This window comes from Thermobia domestica, chromosome 18, assembly GCF_964235325.1.
Source record: "Thermobia domestica chromosome 18, izTheDome1.hap1.1, whole genome shotgun sequence".
In the NCBI taxonomy this organism is placed as follows: domain Eukaryota; kingdom Metazoa; phylum Arthropoda; class Insecta; order Zygentoma; family Lepismatidae; genus Thermobia; species Thermobia domestica.
The window spans coordinates 133621007-133640453 of NC_137471.1; the positions used below are offsets into that span (position 1 = coordinate 133621007).

At 34.1% G+C, this 19447-nt stretch overlaps 1 protein-coding gene across 1 annotated transcript in view; it reads right to left on the reverse strand.

Moving 5' to 3' along the window:
* LOC145675264 (sodium-dependent neutral amino acid transporter B(0)AT2-like) overlaps positions 1-19447 on the reverse strand; it is a 244740-nt gene that overhangs the window by 8547 nt on the left and 216746 nt on the right. Inside the window, exons 8-11 of the mRNA XM_081745647.1 lie at positions 17340-17518; positions 15182-15383; positions 13400-13559; positions 6686-6949 (exon numbers count right to left, since the gene is read on the reverse strand). Of these exons, the coding sequence (XP_081601773.1) occupies positions 6686-6949; positions 13400-13559; positions 15182-15383; positions 17340-17518 (805 nt within the window). The remainder of the gene's footprint in view (positions 1-6685; positions 6950-13399; positions 13560-15181; positions 15384-17339; positions 17519-19447) is intronic.

Consider the following 19447-nt stretch of genomic DNA (forward strand, 5'->3'; position numbering starts at 1 on the left):
CTTTCGCCCAGTTGGGATGCTTGACTTTTAGCTTTCTACACTTGCCCTTGAAACGCATGTTTTTATACAATCTGCCTTTTGTTGTACTTGCAAACGATGTTTTAGACTCTTCGTAGAGCGTCATAGCATCACTGGCCGTTCATTGGCTATTGACTTGACTTGACTTGCAAAACATTTGCGGAAAACTTGAATGAAATACTGAATGCAAGGTCGCCCTCATGTAACTTCGTTATTGGAATCCAGCTTGCGGCATGCTTGCACGTTTTCCAATCAAACTAGATGCAAGTTTGGCCGACTTGCAATTCAAGCTTACATCGAGCGGTGTGCAAGTTGCTCTGCTACTAGGGTTATTTTTTTTTTATTATTATCGTGATGTCTCATAATAAACACAATCCAAACGATAAGAAATTTTGATAGACAGTAAACAGAACTAGAAGTTTTAATTTTGTCCGGTATATATCAATCACTGGAGAATGTTGTGCTGCCATCTAACGGCGAGATCTGTAACTTCTACTACTTTCGTTTCAACAGTAGAAATGAAATATGGATAGCTACCGTTAAAGTTACCATTATACGTTAAAATATTGTAATCAAACACGAAAGAAATATTTAATAATTGTGAAAAATTGACAATGACAGATATATTGTTTTTTTTCCCTAAAGTTTACTTGTTTAAGCAAGGAAAGCTTACACAACGAAACCATATTTCTGTATTTTAAAAAAATAAGAAAACTTAATTTTACAAAACAAGAAGATAATTTTTCAATTGTGAAAAGGGCTAATGTGAAAAGAATAATTAAAAATGAAAAAACAAATTGAGGAAAAACGTTCAATTTATTTGACAGAAATAACAGGTTGATGTGATAGTCATTCCACAGCTATAAGTACATCGTTATAAAGGCATTTAGCGTTTAAAATGTGCGTTTGTAAAGATTCAGCATTCAAAAAGTCATTCCTGATAATAATGAAAGAGATTTTTAGAGAAACCCAACTAAAAATTCACTCTGGATACAATAGGAAGTCAGTGTTTCTCACATTAATTGACGCGTGTATGTATAATGCGATTATTACGTAGCTATTGTACTGCAGTATCCCTAATCATAGTTCTTCTGTGTTCTTCTTCTTCTTCTTCTAAGCCTTTTCCTAGTGAGCTGGGGTCGGCTCTTCGGATCGCTATCCTCCACCAGTTTCTATTTTGTGTCATACCCACTGTGACACCACACCGCACCATATCATTGTTAACACAATCTTCCAACATCTTTAGCCGGCTCCGCGCTCGCTTCCATTCAGTACTATAGCATCCACTCGGTGAGTCACGTATTCCGAAGATCTTCTTACATGCCCAAACCATCTCAGTCTACTTATTTGCAGTTTTTTCTACTACTGATCTCATCTTCAGTGTTTTTCGGATCACTTCATTCTTAGTTCTGTCCTTCCGCGCTGTTGCACACATCCATCGTAGCATCTTCATCTCCGCAACATGTAACTTCTTTTCCTGTCTCTTCTTTGTTGTCCAACATTCCACCCCGTATGATATGTCAGGCCTCACAATGGTTTTGTTAATTTTTCGTTTAAGGCGTATTGGTACCCTACGGTCACACAACACTCCTGCTACTCCTCTCCATTTTGTCCAGCCGGTGCTATTCCAAGTGTTTGAATTTCTTCATCATTACCTTGTCCAGTTGTAGTCTTGTATTTTCGATTACCTTTTTCCTAAAGAATAATATAAATATTCTGTCTTGGTTTTACTAATTCCAAGCCTGTAGCTTTCTAATGCTTCTCTCCAACTGTTTAATTTCTCTTGCAGTGCTGCTGTAGAATCCTCTGAGAAGACGGAAAGAACGAAGAAAAGACGGTGATTTTGGGCGGTGAGTTTTTTTTCTCGAGACAGGAGGAGAGAGGAAAGGTGCCTGTAGTTTTGTCAAGGACTAAAATATATCTGAAAGGGATGTAGTTTTAGTTTACACTTGGTTGTAAAGTTCTGTTGTTCGAAGTTAATTGGGAAATAAAACCATACAGAACATATGTGAATCTTATTGAAATGGAATAGAGTGCTCTCACAGTAGTATAGTGTTTATGAAGGTATTGAGTGCGTTTTCAGTCGTAACAGCTGCCTTGGTCTTACTTACTAGCACGATGTCGTCCGCAAATAGCGTATGCGAAGGTGCTAACTCCTGGGTATCCTTTGTAAGCTAGTCCATCACAATTGGAAAAAGGTACGGACTAAGACTAGATCCCTGATAAAGTCCCACTTCAACTGTGAACTCTATTGTTATTCCGCACGCGCTCGTTGTGGCATTAAGGTTCGGTGAGAAATATGTATAACTCGATAATTTCATGCTTAAACACGAAAATCGGCAAAAATGTAGTTAATATACACAGATAGTTCCGTTATACTCGTGTGTATGGATTTTTTTTTTAAATTGGTTTCTTCACAAAACTTCGGTTTCTCAATGAAATAACTAAAAATATCCTGGATAGATGGATGAACAAACGAGCAAGAAGATAATTTTAAGTATTTTTACAGCAAGTAGAATTTTCTTCATTAAAAAACACCTAAAAAATAAAACATTTCAGAGACATGAAACGATAGTTGTAATTACTTCATTGCAAAACTGAATAAATTATGTGAAAAAATCAATTAAGAGAAAAAAGAAAAGAACTTATATTTTTTAAAAAAAGATAGTTCAAACATCATCATCATCATTATCATCGTATTCTGCCATTATTGGCACGTCACTTGCCGCAGCTGAGAAAGCTTCCATGCTCCACGGCCTTCCATTAACCTCTTCGTCTTCACATACATTTTTCTATTTTGATATCATCCATTAATTGTAGTTTCCTTCGACTCTTCCTTCTCTTTCCTGCCACCACACCCTCTAGTACGTCCCTCATGATACAGTTCCTTCTTAGTCAATGTCCCAACCGGTTTCTCTCCCTCTTCTTAATAATGTCTAAAATTATTCTTTTTTCCCCCACCATTTCAAAGACACTCTTATTCGTTTTCCGCTCGACCCAGCTAATTCGCTAACTTCTTCTCCACACCCACATTTCGAAAGCTTCCAGTCGTTTTTCATCATTTAGTTGGAACATATAAGTTATATGGTGTACCCAACATTGTTAGGGTCGTCAAGTCTAGGAGGCTTAGATGGGCGGGTCATGTAGCTAGAATGGAAGAAAGTAGAAACGCTTTCAAAGTCTTGACTGGAAGACTAATCGGAAAACGACCATTAGGAAGACCTAGGCGCAGATGGGAGGACAATATTAAGATGGATCTCGCAGAGATTGGAATACAAAGTAAAAACCGGATGCAGTTAGCTAAGGATAGAAGTCAGTGGAGGGCTTTTGTGAACGCGGCATTGAACCTCCGGATTCCATAGGCCATAGAGTTAGTTAGTTATATAATAAGAAACTTTTAGAGTTATTTAAGAGAAAACGTGCCATATGGGATAAGAAAACGAGAGAAAAGTATATTCGAGATACGAGAAGATGGTTTCAAAGATACTTCGCAGCAAAGCAGTAGATATGAAGAAACCTAGTTGAGAAAGATACTTTAAAGTGAGATCCGAAATATTCAAGTTTATATTCAAGGCAAGTACCACCGCTGAGAGTCAAACATCGAACCAAGAATACAGAAAGTACGCGCACTAGCGACTTAATTATAAAGGGATACACATGAATGAATATTCGTACAATAATAAGATGAGAGCTTTAAAATTATTCGCTAGAAAAATGAAGCATATACAACGAACTTCACGTAAAAAGGAAAAGCAAGAAAACTGCTTGAGATGATAATGAATGAACTTCAGAATTCCGTTACTGAATTTCCTGTGAGTGCGTGTGTGTATGCGTCTGTTTGTTTGTTTGTTTGTTTGTTGGTTTGTTCTGTGCGATTTTTTCAATTTGGAGCCCTCCATTCGATAGAGCATCCAAAAGTATCTAAAAAAAAGTGATAGCATTTTTCGCGTCACTCTTACTGTTCCCGAGATATTGAACGGAAAGTTCCAATTTCAGGAGATTTAAGAAGCCATATCTCGGGAACCGTAAGTCATACAGAGATGATATTGGTGTTAATGAATACCTAAGAGGATGTGAACATTTTGGTACCAAATAGTAACTGATGGTCAGTGGTCAACTGGCCACTGTTCCCCAGATATTGGCCAAAATTTCGGGATTTTTAAGGAGACATATCTCGGGAACCATAAGTCATAGAGAGATGATATTTTGCGAATTTTTCAATTTTGAGCAAGTATTTTTGTAAAACAACACATCGTAGAACTTCTTTAACAGAACTCTTAAACAAAACATGTGAAAAATTTAGTACTCAAAGTACTAATATATAAATGGATAGATATATTAAAAAAATGTTTAATAATAAAGTACAAAGAACAATTAGTATTAGCCTGTAGAAGTTAATAAGAAAAATTAATTCTTATTAAGTTCGTTCTGGCAATGCTCTTAGAGCATTCTCAGCCGGTTTTCATATATATATATATATATATATATATATATATATATATATATATATATATATATATATATAGATAGATAGATATAGATATAGATATAGATATATATAAAGCTCATTCATAAAAGAGAAAATATTTGAACAGATGAGGAAACACCTTTCAAATTGTTTTTTCACAAAAAAGTAATGTTATATGAAGAAATCCAGTTAAACGTTATAAACTGCTACAAACAAGGAAATATGATTTAAAATATACAAGGTATCCCAGAAGTAATGATGAAAAGTGAAACCGTAGATTCCTGGCATCAAAACAAGATAAAAAGTTTATATAACATATAGTCCAGAAGTCAGGGGCAGAGCTAGACAGCTTCGAATGTGAAGGGAAAGCAACTTTACACTTAGGGAATGGAACTTGCCGATTTACAAAACCGCATTGAAGGTGCGTGCGAACAGTTACGCAACACACCGGAAGTGATGGAATGCATTCGAAACTCACAATTAGCACGTTTGCATAGATGTGGGAAGACAGTACTTTGATCATTTTCTGTAGGTACGTATGACCTAGTAGTTTGTAGTGCTATTCTGTGTAAGATACTGCGTTACAAATACAGTACGTCGTTATAAATTCTGGCTGTTATTTTATTACATGGCACGACTAGTTACACTTGTTCTTATTTCTACCCTCTGTCTGCAAGTTTCTATCTGGTATACCTTTTCCATTGGCCCTTGACATTATGCAACCATGCTAAGTGATCTTTACTTTGACTCCCATTGTAGATGTACGTGAAATCGTGCCATGAGTAACAACTTTTTTTCTGTGTGGTTTCCATCTTTACTGATCTGTTTCATTATCCCTGCCGTACAGACATTCGGTGAATTCCTAAATGACGTATGGAGAATCTCTACCGCAGTTGTGTAAATGTTTCTTTTAAATGTTTCGAACGTGTTCAATGTTTTGATCAACCTGACACCAGATTTTCCACTTTCGAATCTCTAAAGTCTTCCTTTACTCCCACTTTTAAATTTCTTTTCGTTTTACCTATATAACTCTCTTGGCAACTGCATTTTATTTCGTAAATACACGATTTTTTATTGGGATTCGTGTAATAACTCTTAAATTGTGTGATGTTGTTTTCTAAAGTTTTGGGAGGTTTTAAGGCTGTACGGAAACCGTATTGTGAATAGATTCTATTTAATGCAATTGTCAATCTGGGAAAAATAGGTAATCCAATCCATTTTGTATCCTTTATGTCGGTTTCAGATTTATCGGAACTTAAATTCCTTTTAACCTGATTATACCAATTATTTAATAATGGTGTATTGTTAATATTATTTATTTCTTTATATTCCTGTAAATATTCTTATTTATTATTTAATAATATTCCTGTGAATATTATTTAATTCTTTTAATAAGTAATCTAGTTGTGAATCGTCCTTGTACAAGAAAAGTACATCGTCAACATATCTGTAATATCGAACTGTATCTAAATTCAATTAGTTTTAAGAGGATAGGGTGAGACAAATATAAGTTGTTTTGTCCATCTTTATCGTGTAGTTGTACTATTTCAAAAATGATGTGATTTCTATTTAGTTTAACGTCTCACGGTTAGGCCGTTTAAGCTAAAGAGGACGGATAGTTAATGAAAGTGAATGATTTTGAAATTAAATATATGTACTCGTCCTCAGGGAATCGAACCCAGGATCACGTACACCAAAGTTACAAGCACTAGCCACTAGATCAGGGGGAAGGCTTTGCACTGGTTTGATAAATATTGTCATGCTGACGAAAGACTTAAATTTTTTGGTCTTATTTCTAAATGAAATTTGTAAGATCTTCATCGTTTTAAACCTAATAAACTTGGCACTTTTGTTATTTTATCTTTGCAACTAACCTGTTAAATATCTCTAAACAACAATTTTAGGAATGATAAAAAAAATGAATCAAAAGATTCAGATCTTGGCTAAAAATTTTAGGAAGGATCCAAAAATGCATCAAAAGATCACGATCTTGGCCAATAATTAGTTCTTGCATCAGAAAGTTTTTGAACAGCCCCTAAATCGTTTTCGTATTTTTTACGGAATAAACACATCATACTGAGTTAAGTGATAGTTTGGGTTTTTCTACACTATATGTAGTTCTCCAGATATAAGGCGTACAAGAAAATTTTTGATTGAAATATATTGGATCTTTTAATCCAAAAATGAAAAAGCACTTACCTACATATTGCTACTACAGGTATCCAAAGTGCTGAAATAAGTATTAGTATTGCGATGAGTACGACTGCCCAGGTTGGCCACTCGTGGTGTTCTGTTACTCCTTTACTTGATACCCACGCTGGATAACCACTGCCACCAACAGCAATTTCCACAAAGCTTGCCACTAAAATTGACAGCATTGCCAATGGCGATAAGTACTTCCAGCAAATCATCCAGTACAGACCAGGTCTCTTTCCAGTCATCATTTCAATATCATCGGCAAACCTGAAACGAAACAAAACGATTTCTTAGTCTCAATGGCAAGTCTTGTATGTATAAAAAAGGAAAAAGTAGATAATTCATATAGAAGTTTGAACTAGGAATTCCATCAGATAAGGCTTAGGAGCGAAAGTACATGGGTCCAAAAAGTAAACTCACATCTACCTGGTTATGTGTTAGCATTTTTAAATATATATATATATATATAAGATTTTGCTTTTGTATAGCAATTTCCGAAACCAATTTCAATTTGCATCACAATTTATAATTTTGTATGACATTTTCAGAAACAATGAAAAAGAACTTTTCATTTTTTTGTCTTACATGAACATAAAATAATGAATATTAATAATGTTTGTATATAACATACTCGTATATGAAAGAACAAGAATTTTACGCATGATCAAAAAAGTGCATCAAACGATTGCGATCTTGGCCAAGAATTAGTTTTTGGATCAGGGGCTACAAAAGTTTGGAAAGGCTCCCAATTCGAGTTTTCGTATTTTTTACGGAATACGCACATCATACTGAGTTCACTGATAGTATTTGGGTTTGGCACTGTAGTTCTCCACATATAAGACGTACATGAAAAGTTTGATTCAATGAAATATATTGAATTTTGTGGATCAGAGGCCACAACATATTTGAACGGTCCCTAAATCGAGTTTTCATATTTTTTTACGGAATAAGCACATCATACTGAGTAAATTGTTAGTTTTGGTTTGGCTACACTATATATAGTTCTCGACATATAAGACCTACAAGAAAATTTTTGCCTGAAATATATTAGATCTATTGATCCAAAAATAGAGAAAAATTAATGACAATTATATTAAAAAACGACTTTTCTTCTGCCATTTCAATGAAAAACAATAGGACCTTTGCGAAATATTTCAGGATCAATACTGTGAAATAATTGGTTGACACTGTAGTCTAGTGGTTACAGTGTTGGATTCATGTCCGCGTGGTTGCAGGTTCGATTCCTGGCCGGTGCTTCTAAATTTTCGGCGTCCACTTAGCGTCGTGAGGCAAATTGGGGAATCACGTGAAAATAAGACGTGACGGTTACTAGTTCTAGAAAGTTCCTGATACGCTTTTTTTTTTTTACTATAAAATAATCATGTAGTTGTTTCATGTACTTATCACAGCTTCAAACGATAGAGGGCAGAAAAGGGGATGTTTCTAAAGTTATTTAGTTTCGCTAGTTATTTAATTTCCGAAAAGTAAACTCAGATATTGCATTTCTAAAGCCTATTCAGACACCTTATTTTCCATATGCTATAAAATATTGAAGTGTATATGGCCTCTTCGTCGTCAATTCTACGGCCAGTCCCCAGTAATATGGTGTGTAGTCCACAGTGGATAAGTATGTGTTTATTAAGAACCAAAGAGGAATCTAAAGGAAAATATCAAATTTTCGAGGAAAGAATCACCATAGCTGTAAGATTAAAAAAAGAAAAAAATCTATCACGAAGGAAAGACTGTGTTCAGGGTGTCTACTAAAATTCCAAAATGAAATTTCGTGACTTTTTCGTGACCTTTTCTTTACCAAACCATAAAATTTCGTATCATTTTCGAGAGCGAATTTGGGTGCGAATTAGGCCGAATTTTCATGCAAGCGATAGAAGAGTGCTTTGCTTGCGATTTGGTAGTATCAAAAGCCGAACATACACATTTTTAGTGATGAACTTTGATGTTTTATAGAACAAAATTTTCAAGTCTCTACTTATATTTGTACAGATTTAAAAAAAAATCGTGACCCAAAAGCTAAATTTCTTGACTTTCATGACCGTTTTCTGATTTCGTGACTTTTTCGTGACACTCGTGACTTTCGTGACCGATAGACACCCTGGTGTTTACTGCTTTTATCACAAAAATAGCTCATTTCGATAATAAATTATGATCACTGATGCATCGCATTTTGCGATTTCTATGATTTTGTGAAGCAAATTGCGATGTGACGCCATTTAAATAAAAAGCTGGTACATATGCAATCACAATGATATGTTGAACTATTGTATTTCGTGAATTTCGAGTGATGTTTCCTACAAAGGTTGACCTTGAGAGACGAATTTGTGTATAATTCTTCATTGTTCACTGTGTGCTCATCGCCTTTGAACGACTGAGATCGTGTCTTTCTGTGTGCGCCCAATATTGTGTTAACTTTAGACAAACGAATATTTCGCGTTCGCTAAATTTGTCTTCTGTGATCATGAAGAGTACACACAAACAGTGAGAGACGAGCTTTCTGTTAGACGCTCGTACGAGAGAGACGTACACTGTTTCCAAATCCAGTTAGTATAAGAGCGCTAATCGAGAAATTAAATTTATGAACACGGGATCGGTAAAGGACTATGCGCGAAGTGATAGACCAGTATTACTTGAGGAAGAAAAACTGCCAGTCATAACGGTCGCTATCAAACATACTCCAAACAAGTAAGTTGGTTTGTTATACAAGTGTATGGCAGATGTTTAGTTACTTTTCGAATGCACTGTACTAATACTGTAACCATGGATATATTGTTGCATAATAAGATGACACGCCACTACTAATACGTGACAGGTGTTTAGTGACTTTTAGAATGTGCTATATTACTGGATATGCTGATGCATAAAAAGATGGCATGCCATACGTGACAGATGTGTAGTCATTTTTCGATGTAATAATAGTATAACTATAGATATACTGTTACATAAAAATATGATATGCCGCTACTAATGCATAGCATGTATTTAGTTAATTTTCGAACGCACTATATTAATACTGTAACCACCATGGATATGCTGATGCGTAATAAGCTGACACCACTACTAATACGTTGCAGATGTTTAGTTACTTTTCAAACGCACTGTATTAATACTGTAACCATAGATATGCTGTTGCACTCCGCTACTAAGAGTTAGTAAGAATAAACATGTGCAAGAAATAGGGATATTTTATTTCTGAAATCATGTTGCACTTAAGGTTAAAATTGGTTTCTAAATTAGAAGGTGTCCATGGAATTGGAAGGTTTAAAATGCACTGTAAACTTAGAACAAATGATATTCATGAATGCTGCTCATTCTACCTTTAGAACGCCATATTAGCTAAATAAAAATAAAACTTGATCAAAACAAACTCTTATTCTTAACAATATGTATTACAGTTTCAGCAATATTACCACATACAATACAGTTTGACTTCATGAGCGATATTATCATAGAACTATGTAAGGGTGCTGCTTATACGCGGGTTGATTCATGAGTCATAGCAGACCCGCAACCAGAGGGGGCTAGGGGGGCCTGGCCCCACTAAACTTTTCGTGGCCCTTCCAGACCTCAATACAAAAAACACAATTTAGGTATTTGTAAGAGAATTTTTAGTGACTTGGCCCCCTCTAACACATTCATGGCCTCCCAAACCTCTGTGGCAGGTTTCGGGCCTGAGTCATAGCAACTATTTTTTTTCCCTCTGGAACTGGGGGTAACACGAAAAATCAAAGAAATACCTTTGAAACTGTGTAGCATGTATATCTGAATGTTGCAACCAGGTAGAGTTTGGATGCAGGAGGATCTCCTAGGGAAGAAGCAAAACTTAGGACACTGAACAAGAGTGCTTCATTATGGCATGAGCAACATGTACACGTATAAACAGCTGAGTGACATGTGATACCACCGCACTAATATGGCAAGTATGAGAACAACTTGTGTAACAGCCTTCAAAGTAGTCACACAATCTACTCAGTAGTTCTAGGCGATTGTTCCTTACTGCACAATGCGATTGGGACATCAAAAATGAACTATAATACTGTGCATTAACAGTGAATAAAATACTAAAACACTTTGGCAGTCACATGCCCGAATGATCATATAAACACGATAGAATGACAGAGCTTATACTGTAATGGGGATCGGCAGTTGGAACTCTTCCCTTTGAAGACCTCCACCTATCTTACCATTGTGTTGGATAGGGAAGGGCACGCTCATTCACTCCATTTCTGCCACGGAGAAGTGTTATCTTGATGTACGCACGTTGTCCATGATTCGTTACCTTCAATGGGGGCGCGGTGGCTCAGTGTTAGAGCGTTCACCTCCGGTGTTTGGGGTCCCTGGTTCGATCCCAGCTCGCGCCGTGTGAACTTTGTGGTGAACAAACACCGTGCTCATGGGTTTTCTCGGGGTTCTCCCGTTTCCTCCCACTTTCTTCATTGCACCATTTCACTTATTTCTCATTATCACCGTATCCTTTAGCCTAACCGGCATAACCGTGGGACGTTAAACTTAAAGATTTCATTTCATTTCATTTTTTCGTTACCTTCAATCCCGAAGCATGTCACTCAGTGATTGAACTTTGGCTCGTACTCACATCCACCGTTCTGAGCATATACTTCATCTGATGATAACATTCAGAGGTACATGTCACACATACCATAGATATTTTAAATGTGTATCAGATTTTTCTATTATCCCAATTCGCGAGTACGAAAGAAATAGTTGCCATGACTTATGAATCAATCTTTGTATATTTCAAAAAATGAGAGGTCATTCTAAGAACCAATAAGAACCAATTATTTTCTTTTTTATTTTTGTTTTTCTTTAGAGCCCTGAGTGTCTTGTTAGTCTAATGGAAACTCGGATCTGAGTAAGTAGGTAAAAAAATAAATAAATAAATAAATAAAAAATAAATAAATAATAATAATAATAATAATAATAATAATAAAAATGAAAGAGAAATGCTGATGCTTTCATGTGTTTTCGCATATGCAATTTTAATAGTAAAAGATTCTGGCTGTTCAACTGAGTGATAAAGCGTTGACTTCCAATACTATTATCCTTGAATTTTTTGTAGCTGTAGCTTGCAACTTGTTGTCATGATAATAGTTGAACCATAAAGTAAACCTTGAAATCCTATGATAAAGGCAAGAATGACTACACTTCATATTGTTACACATAAACACTTAAGAAACTGTACAAATATTAACTTTATATTGTGAATATATTGTTGTACATTAATCCCACTATGTTGTATACTAAAAGTTTAATGTTTCTAGAAAAATGTGTCGTTCAAAACTTAATAATAGTAGCCTTATACTAATTTATGGTGGAGCGTGTACAGTTAGTGAGTGGTTAATTAAAAGAATGAAGTTAAACATTATAAAAGGCTTGTTCATGGAGGTCTTTGTAAGATCTTTGTGAGTGAGCGTAAGATAGCAATTTAGGAATAGATATCTATACCATAGTTACCATACGTATTGAAAATTTCGGTAATTAAATCTTATTTAGAAAATAGGAAGCAATCAATCGAAATTATAAGAAATACAGGTGATACTCAAATAAAATACAAATCGACTTATCGAGAAATAATATGAAGTGCCACAAGGCTCGGTTCTGGGTCCACTCTTGTTTCTACTATATATAAATGATCCACCTAGCAATATAGACACCAAAATTATACTGCATGCTGATGATACTTCAGTAATTATCAAAAGAAAAATACAAAGTCTCTTGTTAACAATGTATAAGACGTAACGAAGAAACTTCGCTAGTTTTAGACAACACGAAAATACAATATATACTTTTCCACTTGACACATGCTAAAATCACTAATAAATAAAATATTAATAAATTTAAAGGACCCACGCATAAGTTAATCAACGAAACAAAATTTTTAGGCATTACAATAGATGAGCACTTCAGATGGAATAGTCATATCGAAGCAACTATACATAAATTGAACTCGAGGTTATATGCTCTAAGAGTGCTAAAAGACACATTAACTGTAAAAGAATTAAATACAAATCTACTATGAGTCCATATACCCTATCATAAAGTATGGTATTCTATTTTGGGGCAATGCAGCTGAAAGCAAATCTATATTTATTAAACAAAGCAGGCCATCCGTACCATTGCAAATTTATATTACACAACAAGCTGCAAATCGTACTTTAAAAATTTAATGATATAAACCGTTCCTATCTATTTACATATGTGAAACATTCGTTTTCAATGTAACGCAAAATGAAGATGAGGTGGGAAATCATCATTATAACACTAGACATTAAAACAAAAAGTTGTATTTTACTAAATTATCACTGGTACAACAGGGCCCAGACATATGGGAAATAAAATGCTCTGCCCAACCACATAAAAATGGAGAAAACTTAAATAAATTTAAACGAAACTTAAAACCGTATTTAAAAGAGAAAAATAATTTTATAGTGTACAAGAATACCTAGAAATATCTGTGGACAATCTAAAATATTTTTCGAATATTTATAATCACTTCTGTAAATCACGTTATGTTCTTATTATAATCCTACACAAATACTATGTACATGTGGACTGAACCCTCCAAATACCATGTATTGGTTAAATGGAGTAAATAAATTAAATAAATATATTGACGTGTACCAAAATTAAAGTTAATAATTGTTACCCATTTAATGTTAAATCATTTTACATATACGAAATTCTTACCTATTTAACCCATAAACGTAAGAGACAGCAATGCATTCGAAGAAAGCAACGATGAGAAGAGGGAAGTTTCCGCTGAAATCGTCGAAAAGAATGAATATGTAGTTGCCTGCTCCGTGAGCGAAAGCCATGGATATGGCGCAACAGACTAAACAGATGACTCCTAAAATGAAAGCGTTAGTCATGAAATTTTATTGAAATTAATTTTGTTTAACTAAATACAACGATATAGCAAGAATAACCAAAACTTTTCTGACCAGAGTATATATACTTATTTATTAAAACTAAAATACAGTGTTACAGTTTCGACAACTTAACGTTATCAGAGAGTAATTCTAATGTTTCTGATGAAGATAACGTTAAGTTGTCGAAACCGTAACACTGTATTTTAGTTTTAATAAATAAGTGTATATACTCTGGTTAGAAGTGTTAATTATGCCACAAGTTCACATGGCCAACCACGAACCCCTCACACTAGATGTGAGCACTCTTGCACTGGGCTATTCCTTCCAATGAGTCAGCTAACATATAAATCTTATGATATGCTCGAGAGTAAAGCCATTCCCAGTAGGCAGCATTAAAAATCTGATCGCATTACGATGTTTCAGATTTTTTCTTAAACTGTAAATCCATGCCTCATACAGCCTCGGTACTGAAAAGGGACGCTGGACTTTAATAAAAAAAAATCAACTCATTGCGGGTATTTGAGAAAATCGAACAAACGCTGATCCCTACTATTTACATATTCTGATGAAGATAATTTTAAGATGTCGAAACCGTAACACTGTATTTTAGTTTCAATAAATAAATGTATATACTCTAGTCAGAAAAGTTTTAGTTATTCTTGTAGTAAGTTTCAGAGTCGTGATGGCTAGAGCTAAATGACATGGCATTTACAATTCACATAACATTTTTCAAAATACCCCGGGTACCGTCACAGTACTGTAGGGTCAATGATAGAACGTTAACTTTCGTGTGAAGAACTGTAGTCTCGATCCCAGACCGGGGAACATGTAGTAGAGTTTCTAGGAAATTTTCCTTTTCTACATCTCTCTTATTACACAAGTTCCATCATCATTGAATTGGATTTATTGTTTCCTTTAGCCACAATAAATAAATAAATAAATAAATAAATAAATAAATAAATAAATAAATAAAAGTTCTGTACACTAAATACCAGGGTATGGATTCGATGTATTTTGTTACACAGAATCCAAATTTCGAAACACTAGGACGATCGACCGTATCAATTTATTGTTATGGGTGAAAAACTTGAGCGATTTTTGATAGGGAGGATACACGTAACACAGCTATACAAAAAACAAAAGTTCTGTTCAGCGAACCCCTGGGTATGAATTCCATGTATTTTATTACACACAATCTAAATTTCAAAACCCTAGGACGACTCGCCGTGTCAATTTTGTATTATGTGCGGAAAACGTGTGTCCTCTCTATTCAAAATCGATCACATTTTCTTGTATTTCGAAAAATCTGAAGAAAAATAATTGGTGGAACCAGCATATATACAATGTGAATAACTTTTTTACTTACTGTAAACATCATCCGGTAGGGTCTTTTGTGTTCTGTTTATAAAAGTCAGTTAGATTTTAACTCTAGAAAAGCAATCTCTAAGTATTAAATGAAAGTTTAGAGATTATAATTAAACATTATATGAAGCAAGTGGCTTGAAAGGTTGACATGCCTGTTCTGTTCTATGGCTACTAGTACGAACAATTTTTCTGTAACTAAAGTTGTAAACAAGTAGTACAATCTAACTATTGTTACCTGTGAGAATTTCTTTCCTGAGATTTGGAAAGAGTTTCATATCCACAATTGACGTGACGACTCCTTCAAGTGTACCGAACTGGGAATCGATTCCGAGAGTGAAAAGCATGAGAAAGAAGAGAACTGACCAAAATTGGGCTCCTGGGAATTGGTTGATAGCTTCTGTGAAGATGATGAATGCCAAACCGGTACCTGAAGCAGACTAGGAACAGAGACATATTATTATTATTATTATTATTATTATTATTATTATTATTATTATTATTATTATTATTATTATTATTATTATTATTATTATTATTATTATTATTAAAATATTATGAATAAACATGTTACAGTTCAAGGTGTAAAATTCATGTGGGACTCAAGTTGCAATTTCCTCAGAGTCCGACGTTTTAAAATTATTTTCGTCTGTACTAAACACTTGCAGAAGAAGAATCTTGTAAACTTCTGTTTCTGATACAGAACTCATAGTTCATAAAATGATAGATTACTGTAGGTGAATACTTATCTTGGACATTAATTTAGAACCATATTCACAAACAGGAAGTATACCTCAACAATACAAAATACAAGAGAGTCTCTTTCAATAAATGAAGATCACATCAATAATTATTTATTCTACCAGTTTTTTTTTATGTGCAACAAAACCATGAATAATTAAAAAATCAATGATTTCAGGTAGAAATAATTAAAAATGTTGATATTAAGAAGAAATGTTAACTATTAAATTATTGAACATATTATTTTCCCAAAGGAAATGTGCAACGAGCATTTCCTTTGGAGGAGTTTACTTTATTTCTAAATAATTCACCCATTTGGTGGTTTGAGGAAGGGCTCTATTTGAAATAGTAATATTACTAGTTGGAAACTAAGGAATATCCTATTCTAAGTTTATCAAAATTGTAATCTACTAGCTGAACCTGCACTCTTTACACAGCGTATCATTCACATATGAGCATGAATCTCCTTGTCATTCCTCACAACATTTGTACATGTGCCTTTACAGTCACATAAAGAAATATCTTGATTTAAAAAGAAAATCGGCAAGGGTTATCATAAAGGGGAGATTTTTTCGATTATTTTTTCAATATCTCGCACCGTTTGCAAGATTTTAACCTACTTCCGGTTGAAGTTTTTAATTTATGTATGATTAGTGTTTTCTTTCTTCTTGCATGCAGTATGTAATAAGCAAATACATTACATACACAATTAATTATAATGTCAGTGATATATGATCTTCATTGGGCAAAACATTCCGAACAATAAAGATTCATCTTAGACTGGAGAAATGGTTATCTTTCGTTTTTCATTACCATTTAGCCATGAAACGAACGCCGAAGGGATATACTAACCCCGTATACAAATGTGTGGTGTTGAAATGTATGTCATCGGATATGATGCTTTACTTTTTAAAATTTCAACACTTCCAATGTACCTCTAAAAATGTAATTAAAAAATAACGGCCATTTTTTAAATATTCAATTAGAAATGAACAATCTACACAAAATTGGCAATTGATCAGTGAAAATGACATCTTTCTAGTGTGGTTTACGAGATATTATTCTCAAAAGAATTGGCCACAACATATAAACGTCCACAAATATATAAACTTTTCTTGACCACAAACATATAAACTTTCCTTGACCTCAAACATATAAACTTTTCTTGACCACAAACATATAAACTTTCCTTGACCACAAACATATAAACTTTTCTTGACCACAAACATATAAACTTTCCTTGACCTCAAACATATAAACTTTTCTTGACCACAAACATATAAACTTTTCTTGACCACAAACATATAAACTTTCCTTGACCACAAACATATAAACTTTTGTTGACCACAAACATATAAACTTTTCTTGACCACAAACATATAAACTTTTCTTGACCACAAACATATAAACTTTTCTTGACCACAAACATATAAACCTAGCATTTTAATATATATTGAGGTCATTAACATTTGGAAACTGACAACACTGAAAATTATTCAAACATGTAAATCTCAAATTAAAAAGTAGTATTTGTCATGAAATTGTTAATCCAAACGTTACATATGTACTGTAAATCTTGGATTTTACAATCAGCAAGTACGTATAAACAAGGAACTATTGTTTATAAGAAACATATTTAGTTTATTGAAACTTACATTATCTAACTCCTTTTCAAGGTCACATTCAGGAATCGTAACGACGGACACAACTGACCCATTAACTGTTACGTTGACTGTTGAAGGTATTGGTGACGGCCAATCAGAACCAAATATAGAAGTTAGAGTAGTGTTTTGATCCTGCAAACATTTGTCATACGTCATATGTGCCTTGAAACCTTTAAAAAAATAAATAAAAGTAAAAATTTAATAAATAAAATTCGTGCTCGAAGTAAGTATTTAATATTTCAATTTTATGTTATTTCAATCTGATACATTATAACACATTAAGAACTATCGTATTATCGTTAAACCCTTTTAGATAGTACCAAACATAAACTTCAATACTTACAGATGTGCGAAGTAGGCTAATACTGGAAAATGCTGTAGTAGGCTGATAGGAAAATCATACATTACATTGTATAGTAATATTGTTCAACTTATTTATATTTACAATTATTTTCATAGGTTTTTTGTTTAATTAAATATACAGGGTGTTTCAAAACAACACCGACAACGTTTGGGAAGTGATACCTGACACCAAGATGAGACAAAATGTATAGACCAACCTGGGTGAACAAATGCTTCCTTTCGGAGTTATAGGCTGTCACAAACATGAAAAAATGAACTTTAAAAGTCTATAGCTCCAAAACTATGGGACCTACCATAGTCGGGTAAAGACTTTACTTAGGAATTAGTATGTGCCCTATCCAAATATCCATGTTTCAGAATCCTGCGGCACTCGCGCAACAATTTTTATAGAGGGAGTTTGGCTACGGGCATATAATTTGAAGTACTCACCAACTACCTGTATAAAAATTGTTGCGGAAGGAAGCATTTGTGCACCCAGGTTTGTCTACACATTTTGTCTTATCTTGGTGTCAGAAATCACCTCCCAAACTTTGTCCGTGTTGTTTTGAAACACCCTATATATTATTTTGTTATTTTCATCTTAAATAAACGCCAAATCAACACAATAATAGCAGTAGCGGTTCGTGGTCTGTAGAAGCACCGGTTGCAATGTTCCAATATCAAAGGTATGTAGTTACGCGCAAGTGTTCCCCTCCCCCAGTATTCTTGAGTTTTATCCAAAAAATATTCAGGAAATATGAAGAGGAAAGTCTTTTAAGCTCCATTTGTATATTTATTCATTTAAGTGTATTCCCTAATATTGATTTAATGTATAGTTTATTTCCTTTTTTTTCAAACAACCACTATCAATGTACGTTTAAACACTATTTATATACAAAACTTCTATGTACATGCTATTGGACAAGAGAAAAATCGAATATATACCATGTGCTGTAAGCCATGAATGATATCATTAACCCAAACAGAAGAAAAAAAGCAAGAAAATTGCATATATTCATGCACGCAGTTAAACAAAATTATTAAATTAAGTAAACTATGCATTATTTTAAAATGGAAGGTCTTTCTTTGTTCTTTTCGAGCTTCAAATTTTTCTAGGACTTCATTGAAATCTGAGATGCTGCTCGCCAAAGTTTTTCTGAATAGAAAGCATCGCTATTGCAAACATTTTCTGCTTTATTTTCTTTAGGGTATAGAAACATCTCTCTCCTCCGATAATATGCATTTTGTTAGCATTTTTTGTATGAATATAACTAACTAACTAACTCTATGGCTTATGGAACCCGGAGGTTCAATGCCGCGTTCACAAAAGCTCTCCACTGACTTCTATCCTTAGCTAACTGCATCCAGTTTCCACTTTGTATTCCAATCTCTGCGAGATCCATCTTAATATTGTCCTCCCATCTGCGCCTAGGTCTTCCGATTGGACTTCCAGATAAAACTTTGAAAGCGTTCCTACTTTCTTCCATTCTGGCTACATGACCTGACTACCGAGCCTCCTTCATTTGATGATCCTAACAATGTTTTGTAAATCGTATAAATTATGTAGTTCCTCTTTATGAAGTTTCCGCCATTCCCCATTCCCGTTCCTCTTGGGTCCAAATATTCGTCTCACGATCTTGTTCTCAAATACTTTCAGTCTATTTTCTTCCCTCAAAATAAGCGATCACGTTTCGCAACCATACAGAATAACAGGCATGATTATCGTTTTATATATTTTAAGCTTCAAATTCATCAAC